The sequence below is a fragment of the Nothobranchius furzeri genome, chromosome 4 (assembly GCF_043380555.1).
Source record: "Nothobranchius furzeri strain GRZ-AD chromosome 4, NfurGRZ-RIMD1, whole genome shotgun sequence".
In the NCBI taxonomy this organism is placed as follows: Eukaryota; Metazoa; Chordata; class Actinopteri; order Cyprinodontiformes; family Nothobranchiidae; genus Nothobranchius; species Nothobranchius furzeri.
In genome coordinates, this window is record NC_091744.1 from 61375957 (window position 1) to 61390466 (window position 14510).

The 14510-nt window shown below is 41.2% G+C and overlaps 1 protein-coding gene across 1 annotated transcript in view; it reads right to left on the reverse strand.

Moving 5' to 3' along the window:
• nell2a (neural EGFL like 2a) overlaps positions 1–14510 on the reverse strand; it is a 449405-nt gene that overhangs the window by 396355 nt on the left and 38540 nt on the right. The window contains exons 6-12 of the mRNA XM_054733610.2: positions 14339–14411; positions 12734–12816; positions 12256–12384; positions 9435–9537; positions 5174–5265; positions 1008–1113; positions 439–567 (exon numbers count right to left, since the gene is read on the reverse strand). Coding sequence (XP_054589585.1) covers positions 439–567; positions 1008–1113; positions 5174–5265; positions 9435–9537; positions 12256–12384; positions 12734–12816; positions 14339–14411 — 715 coding nt within the window. The remainder of the gene's footprint in view (positions 1–438; positions 568–1007; positions 1114–5173; positions 5266–9434; positions 9538–12255; positions 12385–12733; positions 12817–14338; positions 14412–14510) is intronic.

The window sequence follows — 14510 nt, forward strand, 5'->3', positions numbered from 1 at the left end:
TTTAGTTCATTTTCAACTGTAGGATATTTCCAGGGATTAATGGTAAAAACTACACATTGTCTCTTTAAAAGGCTCATGATTTCTGCATAACTTAAGGCACTCTCTTCAGCCAAGTACTCCAGATTTCCTTGTTCTTATATCAATGTCACACCTGTTTTGCTGTCATGTAGGAGAAGCGGTGCTACCTTGATCCTTAGACAAAGCAGTCAGGGAGCCATGACTGATCTGCAGATTCTTCAGTGCAAAAATAAACACTAATTTACCACTGCCATGTTCTCCCAGAAAACGGCACGTGCTTTTGCCCCCTTTTGACCTCCCTTGGCGCAATATTCACAAAGCAAAGATAAAAGGCAAAAGAAGGAATACACGGGCCTTCTTCTGCAGGACAAACTAACTTCATTGAGCAGCTGGGGTTTGTAATTAGGAGTCGTGCTGTACCTTCACAGTAGGCGTTATCGTCTCGCAGTGGTCGGAAGCCATCTTTACAAACACAGCAGTCTCCTGCCTCCAGATTCACACAGTCAGAGTGCTCCACACAGCCGTGGCCCTCTGAGCAGAAGTCGTGACCTGCGGGAGAAAAAGATTGAGACGCAAAGAAGGGAGGAGGAGGAGAAATGTGAAAAAGTTACGATACATCTGTTTGTTTTTCTCTATAACTCTCAAAGGTAAGCATGCATTCAATATGATTTTACTTTGTCGTGTGCGTACTATTCTTCACAAACGTGTTTTACTAAAGTGCATGAAAAGAAAAAAACGTTTGTGATTTCTGCCTCCTCTTCCTCCAGCTCTGCGATAACATTTCCCAAATAAAGGATGGCCAAAATAAACATATTGCTGCTTTAATGCATTTAGATCAAAACAAAATCCCTCAAATTACCACCTTTTTCCAATCATGGATTCCACATAATGTTACTCACTTTTCTGTCATATAGAACCTTAAAATGAGCATTTTCAGTTATAATTGTTCATCAGGCAGTTGCAATAAAGAAGTGAAGAACTCTAAATACCTCTGCAGACTTTACAGCACCTGCTGTTCAAAGCGACCTGCTCCGACTCGGGACAGTTTAGCTCAGGACAAGGTTCACTCTGGACCACCCGGTGCATACTCCTGTCCTGGAAATAACACAGCAACACCCTCTTCAGCTACTCCTTATTTGGGGTTTCTCCTCTTTTTCATTTTCTCAAAATCTGAGGATAATAATGTGGGTAATTACTCATCCGTTGCACTTCTGTTTTCACTCTTGCGCTGCTCCTGCTGTTCCCCGTGTGTTCATTATAAGCCAATTACAAATTAGTCAGTCACGGTTTTTTTAACTACCTCTGGAGTGAAATGCATGCTCTCTGTCTCGCTGTAAATTATCTTAAGCAATTTACAAAATGATCCATGGAGCGTCTTCATCACAAGCAACAAACACAAACGGTCCCTGCATGTGTGTTTAGTGGAGATGTAAACTGATTTGGGAGTTTTTTAGTCCCCTCAAGCCTCTGGCAAGTCTCTGATGATGTCATATGTGAACCTCTAGTTGATGCTAAACTTAAAATTTTCAGAGCTTTAAAGTCCCATTAGTCATCACACTGTTGAAATTCAGCCCCGCGTTTGACCCTTCCCCTTGGGGAGCGGGGGTTTGAGTGTCAAGCAGGGAGGCATTAGATAGTCTTTGGGATGACCCGACCCCGATCTCCCAGTCCCAGGACAGACAGCAGCAGACAGGTTATGAAAGCAGTTAAAATATTTTGCTGATTTCTAGTGCACAGTTTTGTTTAATGTTTATTTCATTTTTCAATGCAATGATCAACTTTGTGTTGATGTATTCACCTCAGGCTGAGAATGGTTGGATGAATTTCTGGAGAAACGTTCCATCCAACGTCTGCAAACAAGTTTCCTTAACAAGCCTCAGTATCCACTTCCACCACCCAGAACCTGCACCAACCCTTCAGCCAGCAGGCAGACAGAAGATCAGAGGCGTGACAAGCGTCTGTCAGGGGAAGCCGGGAGAAGTTTGCAGCCGTGGGCTGACTGACAGCACTCCCCGTCCCCACGTCTTTGATCCGTGTGAGACCGCCAGTCAGTTAACTGGGACTACAGATGGGCCAGGTGGGGCCAAGCAAGCCAGGCAGCTGTGTGGAGCTGCACATTCAAATGGTGCATTGGCAGAATCTCTTGATCAGTCGGTTGTTTTGACAGAGTCGGGTGATTAAAAACTTCATATCACTTTTCTGTGATTGATTGAGCCCGCCTGGTGTAATGTCATCGAGTGAATTACTCCCAAATGTGAGTTAGGGGCCCATCTGCTGCAGACGGCCCGCAAAGCAAACGCTGAATAATTAGTAAATGAACCTAATTTGAGTCAACTTTGCATCAGATGATTGGTTCAGAAAAATGGATGTGCAGTGTTATCACTGACAGATGCAATGCTTTGGTTTCCAAATTTAAACTAGCAGCAGAACTTAGTTTGTTATCTCATTAAAAGCCTCCTTTTCACTGCGCAGCACGGCCCATGCAACTAAAGTTTCATGTTGTTGTTTTTTTACACTGAAAAACCTTGACAGTATTTTAGAAAGATGGCTACTGCGCCTATCTTTTTGCTTGAAGACATTTTACTTTTCATTTTAAAAGGCTTCTATGGATCTGACCATTGGTTAGAAATTCAAAGCTTTATAAAAACAACTTGTTTTTCTTGTATTTCAGCAAAGAGAAGTAGCTCTTTTCCTTATTAGCAAACGTTTCAGCTACTTCCTGCAGCCACAGAGCTGTGATGATGAGCCCGTGCCGTCCTCGTCGATGACACAGTCCCATGCGTGATCTAACATGTAGACCCCCTCGTCTCTGTTCATGGTTCCGTGTCCACGTCTCCTTATTTCTATGGCTTCCTTAATCAATCATTTGTATTTCTGTTGTTCTGTGTTTATGATCCTTGTTTTGTCCCACTCTATTATATGGTTTTCCCTTGTGCAGTGGTCTGCAACAGCTGAATTTCTGCTTCTTGTTTTGCTGCTCTTGTGTGTCTTCGGTTTGTTTCCTTCTCACACTCTTTTCTATGTTGTTCGTGTGTTACATTGGCGTCAGGTTTCTCCTACGTATGTTTTACTGCAGAGTTTGCATGGTATTTCATTTATGACTCCAGACAGAGGGTGAAAACGTCCTCTGCTGCCCGCAGATAAACGGAAAAGGAAGTGACGCCGCCAACATCGTCACAGCTCTGATGATGGCTACAGGAAGTAGCTGAAACGTTAGCTAATAAGGTAAGGAACAACTTTTTTATGTGTTTAAAAAAACAAGAAGTACAAGTTCAAATGAGACACAGAATGAATGTATAGAAGATATTTATAAAAACAAAATCACAGCAGGACTGCTCAAGTTGGTAACCCACTTTTGTGACTTTAATGAATCTATTGCTGGGATTGTTGTAAAACGCCTTTTAAGTCTGGAACACCAAACCAGTCAGAACGAGGAAGCTACTTTTGCATGAAAGATAAAACATCTTCAAGCTGCAAGAAAAGAAGTCCAGTTGATCTTTTTGGCATGTCTTGGATACATGAGATTCTTTACAGAACAGGTGAGATTGGCTCATGAATCCACCAGGACAGTCAACGATCAATAATCATGTTGGGCTTCATGTGGAACAGAACCTACCTGAGAAAATAAAGAGGCACGTGTAAAGCTGTGCTTTCATTATAAAACCCTGGCTGCTGAATTTCCGGTCCGTTCCTGCATACTTATTAACCCCGTGGGCAGAGCTGAAAATACCTTCTAAGAGAATGGGAAATAGTCCTGAAGTAAGCAGGAATTTATGCTGCTTTCTATTTGTGTTCGGAAGTCGGAATTTCAAAGTTCCATTAAGCAAACCTCTAAAGTCAAAATTTTAACAAGAAAATTTAAAAGTCTTCCAAAATCTACCAAATGTTGGATGACTAAACAAGAACTGTTTCATATTGTACTTGATCTTTTTGTAAACAGTTTGTGGCGGGACATTTTCATGGTAGGAGCATTAGTCTGCAGTAGTGATCGTGGCCCTTTGTGGACAACAGGTACGTCATCAGGTAGCTGTTCCACTAAAGGTGAGGCTCACCAAGGTTGCTCAAAAGAAGGGGTGCCCAGTCCTGGTCCTGGAGGGCTGGTATCCAGCAGGTTTTACATTTAACTCTGCTTCAACTCACCCGATTTCAATCAGCAGGTGATTAACAGGCTTCTGCAGAGCTTGAGGAGCTGCTGCACAGGTGATTCAACCTCTGAATCAAGTGTTTTGGAGGGTAGAAGCCACAAAACCTGCTGGATAGTGGCCCTGCAGGATATTATATAACAAAAAAGGCTTTTTCTTAACAAACAATGTGTTTTACATTAATGTTGACAGCCTTGGTGTGTGTGAGATTAAAGGAACAGGTAAGGGAAGACAGGAAGTAAAATGTGGTCTTCATTTGGGAACAACCTACTCAGAGTGTTCATTTGCTTTAGAGGAGCCTAGTTCTGGTTCTGGCTAAGCTAACCTGCTGTAACCCTAAACATAAAGTTAAAGCAGAATATAACTGTGTGTGATTTGATAATAACTATTCAGAACGATTTAATAAAACATGATCAACTGGATTGAAGAGAGTCAGGGGCTAACGTTAGCCAGATTTTCAGCTAACTCTGAACTTAAGAAATACATTAAATATTCTACTCGGTCATTTTAGGAAAATGTATCACTTCTATCAGGATAGGACATTATAGAACACACAGCTCTTTAGCTGCCTTGCACATGAAAACTGGTAATAAATTGTTCATTTGAGCTTTTGTAAGTTTTTATCTCACTGAAAAAGTTACTTAAACTTTAGTAGCGAACATGTCAAAGTTCAGCAAATGGAGACAAATGCACTGCCCAGTGTTGTTAGATTACTAGTGATGCTACCTTGCTTTGCTAGCTGCTTCATGTTTTTTAGGCTGGGAGCCGTTGCAGTAAGGACAGTTAGTGCTGCACACTGCAGGCAGAACAAATACACTCATTCCAACGGGAACAAGAAGCAACAAAACGCTGCTCAATCTGACAGACTACTTAATAATCAATGTTTGGCAAAATAACAAAAATTTTACTGAGCTACAATTTTTTTCTCTATTTGGAGATCCTGCTTGAGGATCTTGATGCATTTACTTTATCAGACATAGTTAAATGATCTTTTGTGATTTGACTTGACTCACCCTGCATTCAAACAGCAGACACCTGCCGGAGGAGTCGCGCACAGCCCTCTGATCTCCCTCCACCAACTCTCGCCCACCAAACAAGCACACAGCTGGTAGCAAAAGGACAAAACACAGCCATAAGTGCACCAAGCAGATGCTCAATGAGCATGTGCCTTCCAACATAAAAATACACAATAAACAATTGGTGTAAGCATGAATGACTTTGTAATCTAGTTACATTTCATGTATCTGCTACAGAGAAAGTAAATACACAGAGCATGATTTTTGATCTATTGAAGACCTTGTCATAGTTGGTTTGTGTTGTCCTGGTGCACAAACGATTAGGTATCATCCATGAAAGTGTATTTTTCTGTGAAACTGTCTGGAAGTCAAGTTCAGGACAGACTTGTAAGTCCTAGAAAGTTGAAAGCTGATTTTTCATCCAGTATTTTTTCGTTTTTATTTTCAGCTTTTGGAAAGTTCTTTTTTTTTCCCTCTCCTCTCCTCTCCTCTCCTCTCCTCTCCTCTCCTCTCCTCTCCTCTCCTCTCCTCTCCTCTCCTCTCCTCTCTTCTCCTCTCTTCTCTTCTCTTCTCTTCTCTTCTCTTTTCTTCTCTTCTCTTCTCTTTCTCTCAAACCACAAACCTGTCCATCAGATGAACATTTCTGTGATTCCTGCATGCGTGTTTTGCTGTTTTTTTGGTTTCTCTAATTTAAAGGTCCACACATGCACGCATGCGCAAACACAGCTTCTGTTCAGGAGTTTCCGTACTTTGGAGGTTCCTAACTGAGGGTGTTGTTGGGTTTAAAGCTCATGACCCTCAGCAGGAAGGATCAGTGGTTGGATTGCAGATTGACTACTTGAATTGAAAACAGCTCCTCAGATGAGAAGTGGAACATTTTCTAGGAAGCTAAACAAAAAGTCCAGTTACATTTATCTGCACTCTCTAGGATTCACCATGCCCTGGATGCCTCAGAACTTTCATCTACATACTTTTCTGGAACAAGAGTGTGAAGCTCTGTGGCTTCAGTGAAAATTGAGCACGCACAAATCAGCAAACTAAAGAACAGACTCCTTTGATGAAAGCTCAGTTATAAACAAGAAATAATAATCAATGGTAAATCTATCATGGTCCCTAAATAAAAGGCTAGTTTGTGTCAGCTGGTTGTAACGCTTACTCTCCAACTTGAGGAGCTTTAATTGTTTTATCTGAGCAGCAATTTTATTCTGACACTTTTGTTTTCTGTAACACAATGTCCTTCACCTTTAGAGTGAATGTCTTCTTAAGAGTGGACAGGTTAGTGGGGGCTCTCTGCTAGTTTTCCCTATTGTGATGTCACAATAAGGGACATTATGGAATGGCTTGTAGAAGCATACGAATCCTGAAACAAACAGTGTTTTGTGGCAGTAGAGACGCACGTGGTGGCACTAAGGAATGCAAAAAGGGAAATTTGCACCATGTGTTTCCTTTTGCTTTCATAAAGACTGAAAACACCCATAAAGTGCAGCAGATTGAAGCAATTAGTACTTAACAACATCCAACTCCAATTCACAAAACAAGAATAGGCACACCAAGGACATTCGTGAGTTTACACCAAGTGAGCTGCAGGTCTTAACGGATGAAGAACATAGTCACTTCCAAAGTCGGAAACCAAACCGGAGCTCACTGATTAATTCCCAAGTGTAATATGCTAACTAAAACTAAAATTTCCATAGAGATTCCTTTGCAGAAATGTTCATCGTCTAATATCCATTTCATTTAAAAACAATAAAACTAAATCCTGGTTTATGCTTCTCCGTCTGCATCAATGCGGAGACACGCAACGCCATTATCCATCCTTGCGTAGGGCTCCGGCAGGCACGCAAGTACGTACGGAGTCGAGCCCACTTTTTTAAACATCCGTCGAACGAGACGGATTACACAAGCTTGTGATTGGTCAGGACGCCGCTGTTGTTTACAGCACCGCCATTGCAAAGAGAGCCGAGGATAACTAGCGGCAGACACAGAGAAGCTTGAAGAATACCTCGTGAAAAAACTCTAAAAATGTGAATGTTTAATTCTCCCGTGACTGGAGGAGTGAAAAGATGCGCAGCAAGCGTTTTATTTGTGGACGGAAATGACAGGAAACGTGAGTTTAGAGGTGGGGAGCGCATGAAGCGGTGAGAGAATGAGAGACAAATATGTCCGTGTTAAAAGTTTCTTATATACACAAAAACACAATATAAACACACGATCTTGGACCGATACATGACAGGATACCACAGAACAGCGCTACGCCCTCTGTTGTCCTGCTGGGCAATTGCTTTGCAACACTCTCCAGGAGACGGAGAAGTAAAAGAGCAAAACGCTTCCGTCAGTCCGTGCGTGTCTGTCCCTTGCGGAGCTGACGGAGAAGCATAAACCAGGCTTAAGGCGGCTTGTATTTTAAATCTAATAAACTAGGTGCACGCTGATGGTTTTGACTTTGAAGAAAACTCTTCAGTAATCATTCATTACATTTTTTCTAATCCCTAAAATGAATTCATCAGTGACACCATAGTCACAGTTTTTATTCAACTCAAGTATTTTAACAGTGATGTTGGACATGCATTGTATCTTCAGTCCTTATTATCTGCAGCTTTATAAGACCTCGGTTACACGAGAGTTAAACCAAATCAAGCACGGCAAAACCAATTAAGTGCTGCAACAAAAGACGAGATGGCATAATTAATGTGGAGAGACACAAAGCACTTTTCACCACCACAGAGAGAAGAAACTGTTTTGTATAATTGAGAGGAAGGAGGGTGAAGTGCTCAAAAATAATCATGTAGGCAAAAAAAGGTGGATGTTCGATGAGTGGTTGGGGTCGGGTGGATTCAGACTGGTACGAGGGGTAGGGATGATTGACACAGCGGGTCAGGAACTTTCACAAAGCGGTGTATCATGAAAGCGGAAGACTTCTGAAACATTCATTTGACGTTAAATTTGACAGACAATCAAAAAGGAAGAAAAAAAAAGGAAAAAACAACTCCTCCCCACACGCCCCTTCCACCATGAGATACTGCTTTAATTTGAAGAGCAAATGGTATCTCTGTGGTGGAGAAACTTGTGGCCCTCTTGTCTAAAAAGACACGTAATTAGTGTTCGCCTACATCGTGGAGATAAACGTACTTAAGAGTATTGAGTTTAAGGCTATTACCTGCTACGTGTTTATGTTTGTGAAACAGCTGTAAATGGAGCTAAGATTAAAGCTCCACAGTCGCATCCCTGACACCTGCAAATGATGCTGATGCCAGACGACTAAAACAAACGATTTCTCTTCTGATGGAGAGCTTAAACTCATCTCTGTTTTGCTCGCAAACGAAGCAGGAGAGCAACAGCAGAAGTGAGGGGGAGTTTGTGATGAGTGGGCTCTCAAACAAAGTCAGCTTGAGCAAGAAGTGGAGTCAAATAATACAGAACGTCTGCTATACTATTTTATAATTCATATGGTATGTAACCTCATAGTCCATATGCAATAGTATAAGTTATTAAAACACTCAACAAAGGTGAAAAGTTTCTGTATTGCATGCAGGAGCAGGTTTTATGATCCATATGTTGGGAGTTTTCACATGATTCCCATTTTTAAGTTTCATTTGCAGCATTATTAAACAATGTGGAGGTGAAAAGGGGTAATTTCTTCTGAAATGGGGAATATGAGATGCAGAGTGCTGCGGTGAGGAGGCTAATGAGAGTTCATTGCTTAGCTCAAAGTCTTTTTGAGAAAAAAAGCAGACCCTCTTTGTGGCAACACAATGAAACAGAATAATTTATGCCTCCAGCCAGAACCAGCGAGTGCTAAAAGTTAAAAATGGACATTTATGAAAAAGGTGTGAACATATGCATCATTTTAAAACTTTTAATGTTTTTCTTTTTCCCTCTCTTCCTTTTTCTCACAGCTTCAACACCAGATAAAAATGTGCTCTACGCAGCAAACCTGGATTTACCGGCTAATATCTGTGTGACTGATGGCCATCTGTGTTTTGAAGCCAGCTTGTGAATAATTGATCGGTCCATGTATATGCAAAAGGATGGACTCATCTCAGAGGACATGTTAGAAGGTAGCTTAGCAACACAGCAGAGCCCTGGTCAATTGTCAGGCAGACCTTGTGGAGGCGTTCTGTGAGTTCTCGATCTGCTGGTGGAGGCTTGTTTGGGTGTGATGCGTGTGTTTTTGTGCGTATGTGTGTGTTTTGTGTGATACTGTGTCCATGATTTCGTAAGAGTGGGAAGATGTTGAGGTTAAGAGTACTCCACTCACACAGGCACTCCTTGCAGCAGGCCCCCTTTACGTAGGCAGGTGCCGTGCCTGCTGGGCACTGAGGAGGAGGGCAGGAGACGGCGTCACACTGCACCGTTCCGTTCTGGTGGGAACAGAAAGTCACATCGTTTAAACACGACCATTGCAAAAGCCAGTCCCATACAGTATGTTCACAAAGTGAATGCACTGTCAGTCTAAAGATTTCAGGAAATCTGAAACTATTTAGCTTCAAACTGATTTTATAATAGATATCAACAATCTTTTGGCTAACTGTAGCAAACCTGGAGAGCATAAAGCTGGTGCTAGATCAAATGTGCTATTCTGTTCTGAATAGTTAAAGTAATGTTTTATTATTGTTATCATTAATAATAATAATAATAATAATAACAATAATAATAATAATAATATATATATATATATATATATATATATATATATATATTATTATTATTATTATTATTATTATTATTATTATTATTATTATAAAACAAAACAAACTATCTTAAAATGTCATGCATGAAATCAGTTTTCATCACAGCCAGCTTATATACCATATCACTTTGGCACATTTCAGGATGAGAGCCGACCAAAGCGCCTTACATACAGTCCAGAAATAAGTACTAAAACATACATCATATCATAAACAGAGCAAAGGATAAAACAAGTACAACTGACAACATTATTTTTCTAAAAGAATAGAATAAAGCCCAAAAAATATGAATAAAAACAATTAAAAGTCATTTTTTAACAAGAAAAAAGTCCAGATGTACCAGCCAGGTCATAACATGTGTTTTTAGTCGTGACTTGAAAGCCGCAATAGATGTTGACTTGTGGATTGTAAGAGGTCAGGTATTCCACAGAACAGGCGTCACATGTACAATATTACATTTATTAAAGTGTTGCCTACATCTTTAGGTTATGTTGCGTCAACAACATCTATGATGTCTGGGTATATGTTTTAGGTTAAATGTAATAAAACAAATGTAAATGGTTGAAGCTAATGTGTATGGTGCTCGTACATGTAGAATTTTACAAAATCACCCATTTATCCTTTTTTATGCCCGCTTCACTGTTGCTGTTTTCCTCCAGCAGTCTGGGGGTACACGCTGGACAGGTCTACAGTCCATCACACAGTTTTTACAGAATTATAATGACACAAAACAATTATACACACCATTTGTAATAAAAACCAGCATTTGAAACTGTAAATCTATTGTAGGATTGTGAATTTCTCAAGTGAGTCCCAATAACTCACGAATCTAAACGCCATCACTCGGCTCACTGCTATGCCTGTAATTAACATCGTTTTCACGGATGAAAGCTCTGTGACAGCAACATCTATGAACCTGATCCACATAATTGATAACATCTTAATGCATCACCTTTAAATTTTAAAGGTCACCGCTAATTGCCAGACATAAGGTAAGGAGCATATCCCATCTAATTCCCTAAGTGCAGCCTAGGAATGGCAAAACACCCATCCTAATGAATGAAGTCATCTCATTGGATGAGTGGGTGAACAAATCCCTGATGATAATTATCATCTGTCAGGAGCAATTAGGTGCGGTGCATAAGGAGATATGTGGTTTCATGGGTTTTTTTATTTTTTATCTTGACTAGTGGTGCATGAAGGCGTCTCATTGACTAGTTTAAACAGTTCAGATGCATCAAATGAGAGCCATGTTCCAGAGATGAGCAGAATGACAACTGGTGAAATCTATTTACTGATGTGGAACAAGCCGAACGTCTTCAGTTGTTTTTGGCAATGATTCACACCATTTTTGAATGCAACATACGTTTTTGAGGAAATAAACCTTTACTGAGGAGTATTGTTACTGTCTGGGGTGAGACAGTCTAAAGCCTGGTTCATACAGCAGGACTTTTAAATTATTGACCGATTTTCAAAGCACGACAAACCACACACAGTGATAAAAAATCATGGATACACCAGCTTTGGTCCTACAGTGTGGTGTGCAGTAACCCAACAAATACAAAACACTACACATGAACCGCTTTCACTCACTTTGTGCACTGCTGATTGTTTAAATCAGACACCTAAATGAAGTTATCTTAGAGTATCTATTATGTAGACGTTATTATTGAAAGTAAAAACACATTTAAATGAAATACTGCTACAACACTGGCTGCCCGAGGATGTGCCTGACTTTAAACCGGCCTTTAAGGACAAATATTAGCCGATGCCAATGTATAACAATCGGTAAATATCATCCTGACCAATATATCGGTCTGCCCCTAGTCCTGACCTACTTCCAAGCCACCCAGAGCCCTCTTAACAGATCACACATGGTAGAATTGTCTGATAAGATCATCTTTAGAGCCGTTATAGTAATTGTTTGCAAATTAAAAATATTCGTAAGGAGCGGGGCTTGTCCAAAATCGGTGTGATTATCTTGCTGGCCCGGTCCTTACTAAAGCATCAAAGTATATAGAAACGAGCTGCCAAATATTTACCATGTGCACCTTTTTCACATCCACCCAGACACCCCCACCTTCACACACACGGACACAACTGAGCCGCACACACAAGCAACAACGATATCAACATGATTAAAAATACATGTTCTCCAACACACAAGCCCCTCCAGTCCCTCTCACACAGCAGCAATCACTTCATATTAGACGCTCATAAACTGAATGAAACAATCGCAACCAGCAATCACGAGTGCTTTATTCTGGGCCGAGTATATTTACTCCTGTCCACACACTGAAATGAAAATGCCCTTGCATCCTCCATTAGTATGACAAGCAAACAAGCACACAGGCACGCCGAGTCGGGCAGCACCCGTGTGTGAAGCCTCACCGTGCACGTGCAGTTCCTGCAGCCATCTGTCCAGCCCTCGTCCTCCCTGTAGACAACCCCCTTGACGCTGCATGTTCGCTCACAATAACAGCCATCCAGCCCATTCATCTTCTCCTCCGCCCTGGACAGCTGCTCACCAAACCGTAACCCAACGCAGACAAAAAGATTAAAAAATAAGAAGAAAAAGATTAAAGTCGGTTAGGTTCTGTGAAGGCAGAAAGTGGAGTATCCAACAGACATCAGCAGCAAACCAAAAAGCTTGGTCGTTTATCGGATTATTAACAGCTTTTACACCTTAAAAGGCTAAAGTCTAGCATTAATTAATCTTGCACTGCCTGTTGCAAGGACAGATGACATGGCAACGTGGATATTTTATACTCCTTGTGCAATCTACTCCTTTCATTCACAGCTGTGATTAGTCTCACTTTTAGGAAAACACTCCCTTTTTTTCACATCTCATTCAGTCACATCACGTTACCTTGCTTGAAGTCTTTGCGAGGATATCCTGCAGTTCCATGATTTTCTGCACGAGTCCATGGAAATCATTACATGTTGGACATGCTAGGAGACAAAAGACAATGTTCTGTCATGTCAGCACACATTTTCAAATCCATCATTAGATTGCTGAAAAAAACTAATACCAGATTCTAAGGGTTTGATTGTGGAGCAGTTTTGGGCAATTCACAGGATAGATGCCCAACTATTAGATTTAAGCTACTCTTTTAGACCAGCCTACATTTCTCCTCCTACTCTATGGAGTGTTCATTGTCATTTTTCTCTTCTTTCTATATTTAACAAAGTTGAATAATGTTTTTCTGAGACAAACCATGATGGCAGAAAACTTCAGACAACAATTGAAAAGTAAAAGAGGCTTAATCAATGCAGCAGATCTTGCTTTGCTTTACTCCAAATAAATTCAGCTGCTATTTCTCTAAGGCCTAGTCCACACGTAGCCGGGTTTATTTAAAAACAAACATCCGCCCCTCCAACAACTTGCATCCACACCACCTCGTTTTAAAAAAAAACTCTGTCCACACGTACCCGGATAAATACGTTGTTAAGGACATGCCAGACCTGTAGGCGGCAGTACTTCCCCCGTTCTTAACCTCGTCCTTCGTCTGTGGTCTTTCGCAAGGAGCAGTAATTCCGCTTGCAAAAACAAACAAGCAAAAAGCGCTTGGACAATTGATAAAGCGAGCGCAGCTCTGAGGGCATCCATGCTGTCGGCTAGTGTAAACACAGGTCACACACGTGATGCTTTTTGTCGCAGAAAGTGACGTTGCGGACGTTAAAACTCCGGTTTTGTCTGTCCACACGCAGACACCCAAAACGGAGAAAACGCAGATTTTCACTTTGGCCGGAGTTTTTAAAAAGATCCGTTTTCGTGTGGATGACAGGCCAAAACGGAGAAAAATATCTATGTTTTGGCAGATCCCCGGCTACGTGTGGACAGGGCCTAAGACACTTTCTAAATTAGGCATCTGGAATATTTTTATTACGTCCTCCCTGATGTCACTTTAACAGGTTGCTGTAAAATCCAACTTTAAATCAAACCTGAACTGAAGACTGTGGAATGAGCCTGAACAGCAGCCACGTGAAGCTGGCCAGGGATCGAAGCGGTGCAGTTAAACTGTCGGGCTGGATAATTGTTTCTGTTGCCTCAAAACCATGGAGGTTATTAACCCAGCTTCTTTTTATCCTCACTCTTTAGATTTACTTTAGACCTCTTCTTCACCATCTTCATCATCATCAACATCATCATCATCATCATCATCAGCCAGCTCACTTCAAGCAGCAATATCCAAATTGTCCGTGCGTGTGTTTACTTGTTAGCAGTGTCAGCAAAATAACCCGCAGAGCACTGGACGTATTTAATTTAAACTCGTTGAGCAATCACTGAATGTCTACAACACCTTTAGGTTCATCTGGATTCAACATGGCCACCTCAGTAAGTTTTTCCAGGTGTGGAGCTATACTTTGGCGTGGCGGTAAAGCTGAGAGTCATTCACAGCATGTACTCTTAAGTCCCAACAGATCATGAAAAGCTTGCAGTGTGAATTAGTGAACAGGCTGCCGCACTCACTTCTGTTCAGATCCGGACACTGTGAGATGTAGCCCTGTGGCATCACCAGGATCTCCACATCCTGCATGACCCCCTGTATCAGCAGACATACATCACAATGTTTGGATCACAGAGATTAGCACCTGACAGAGAACAGACAGGCTGCGCACACACACACACACACACACACACA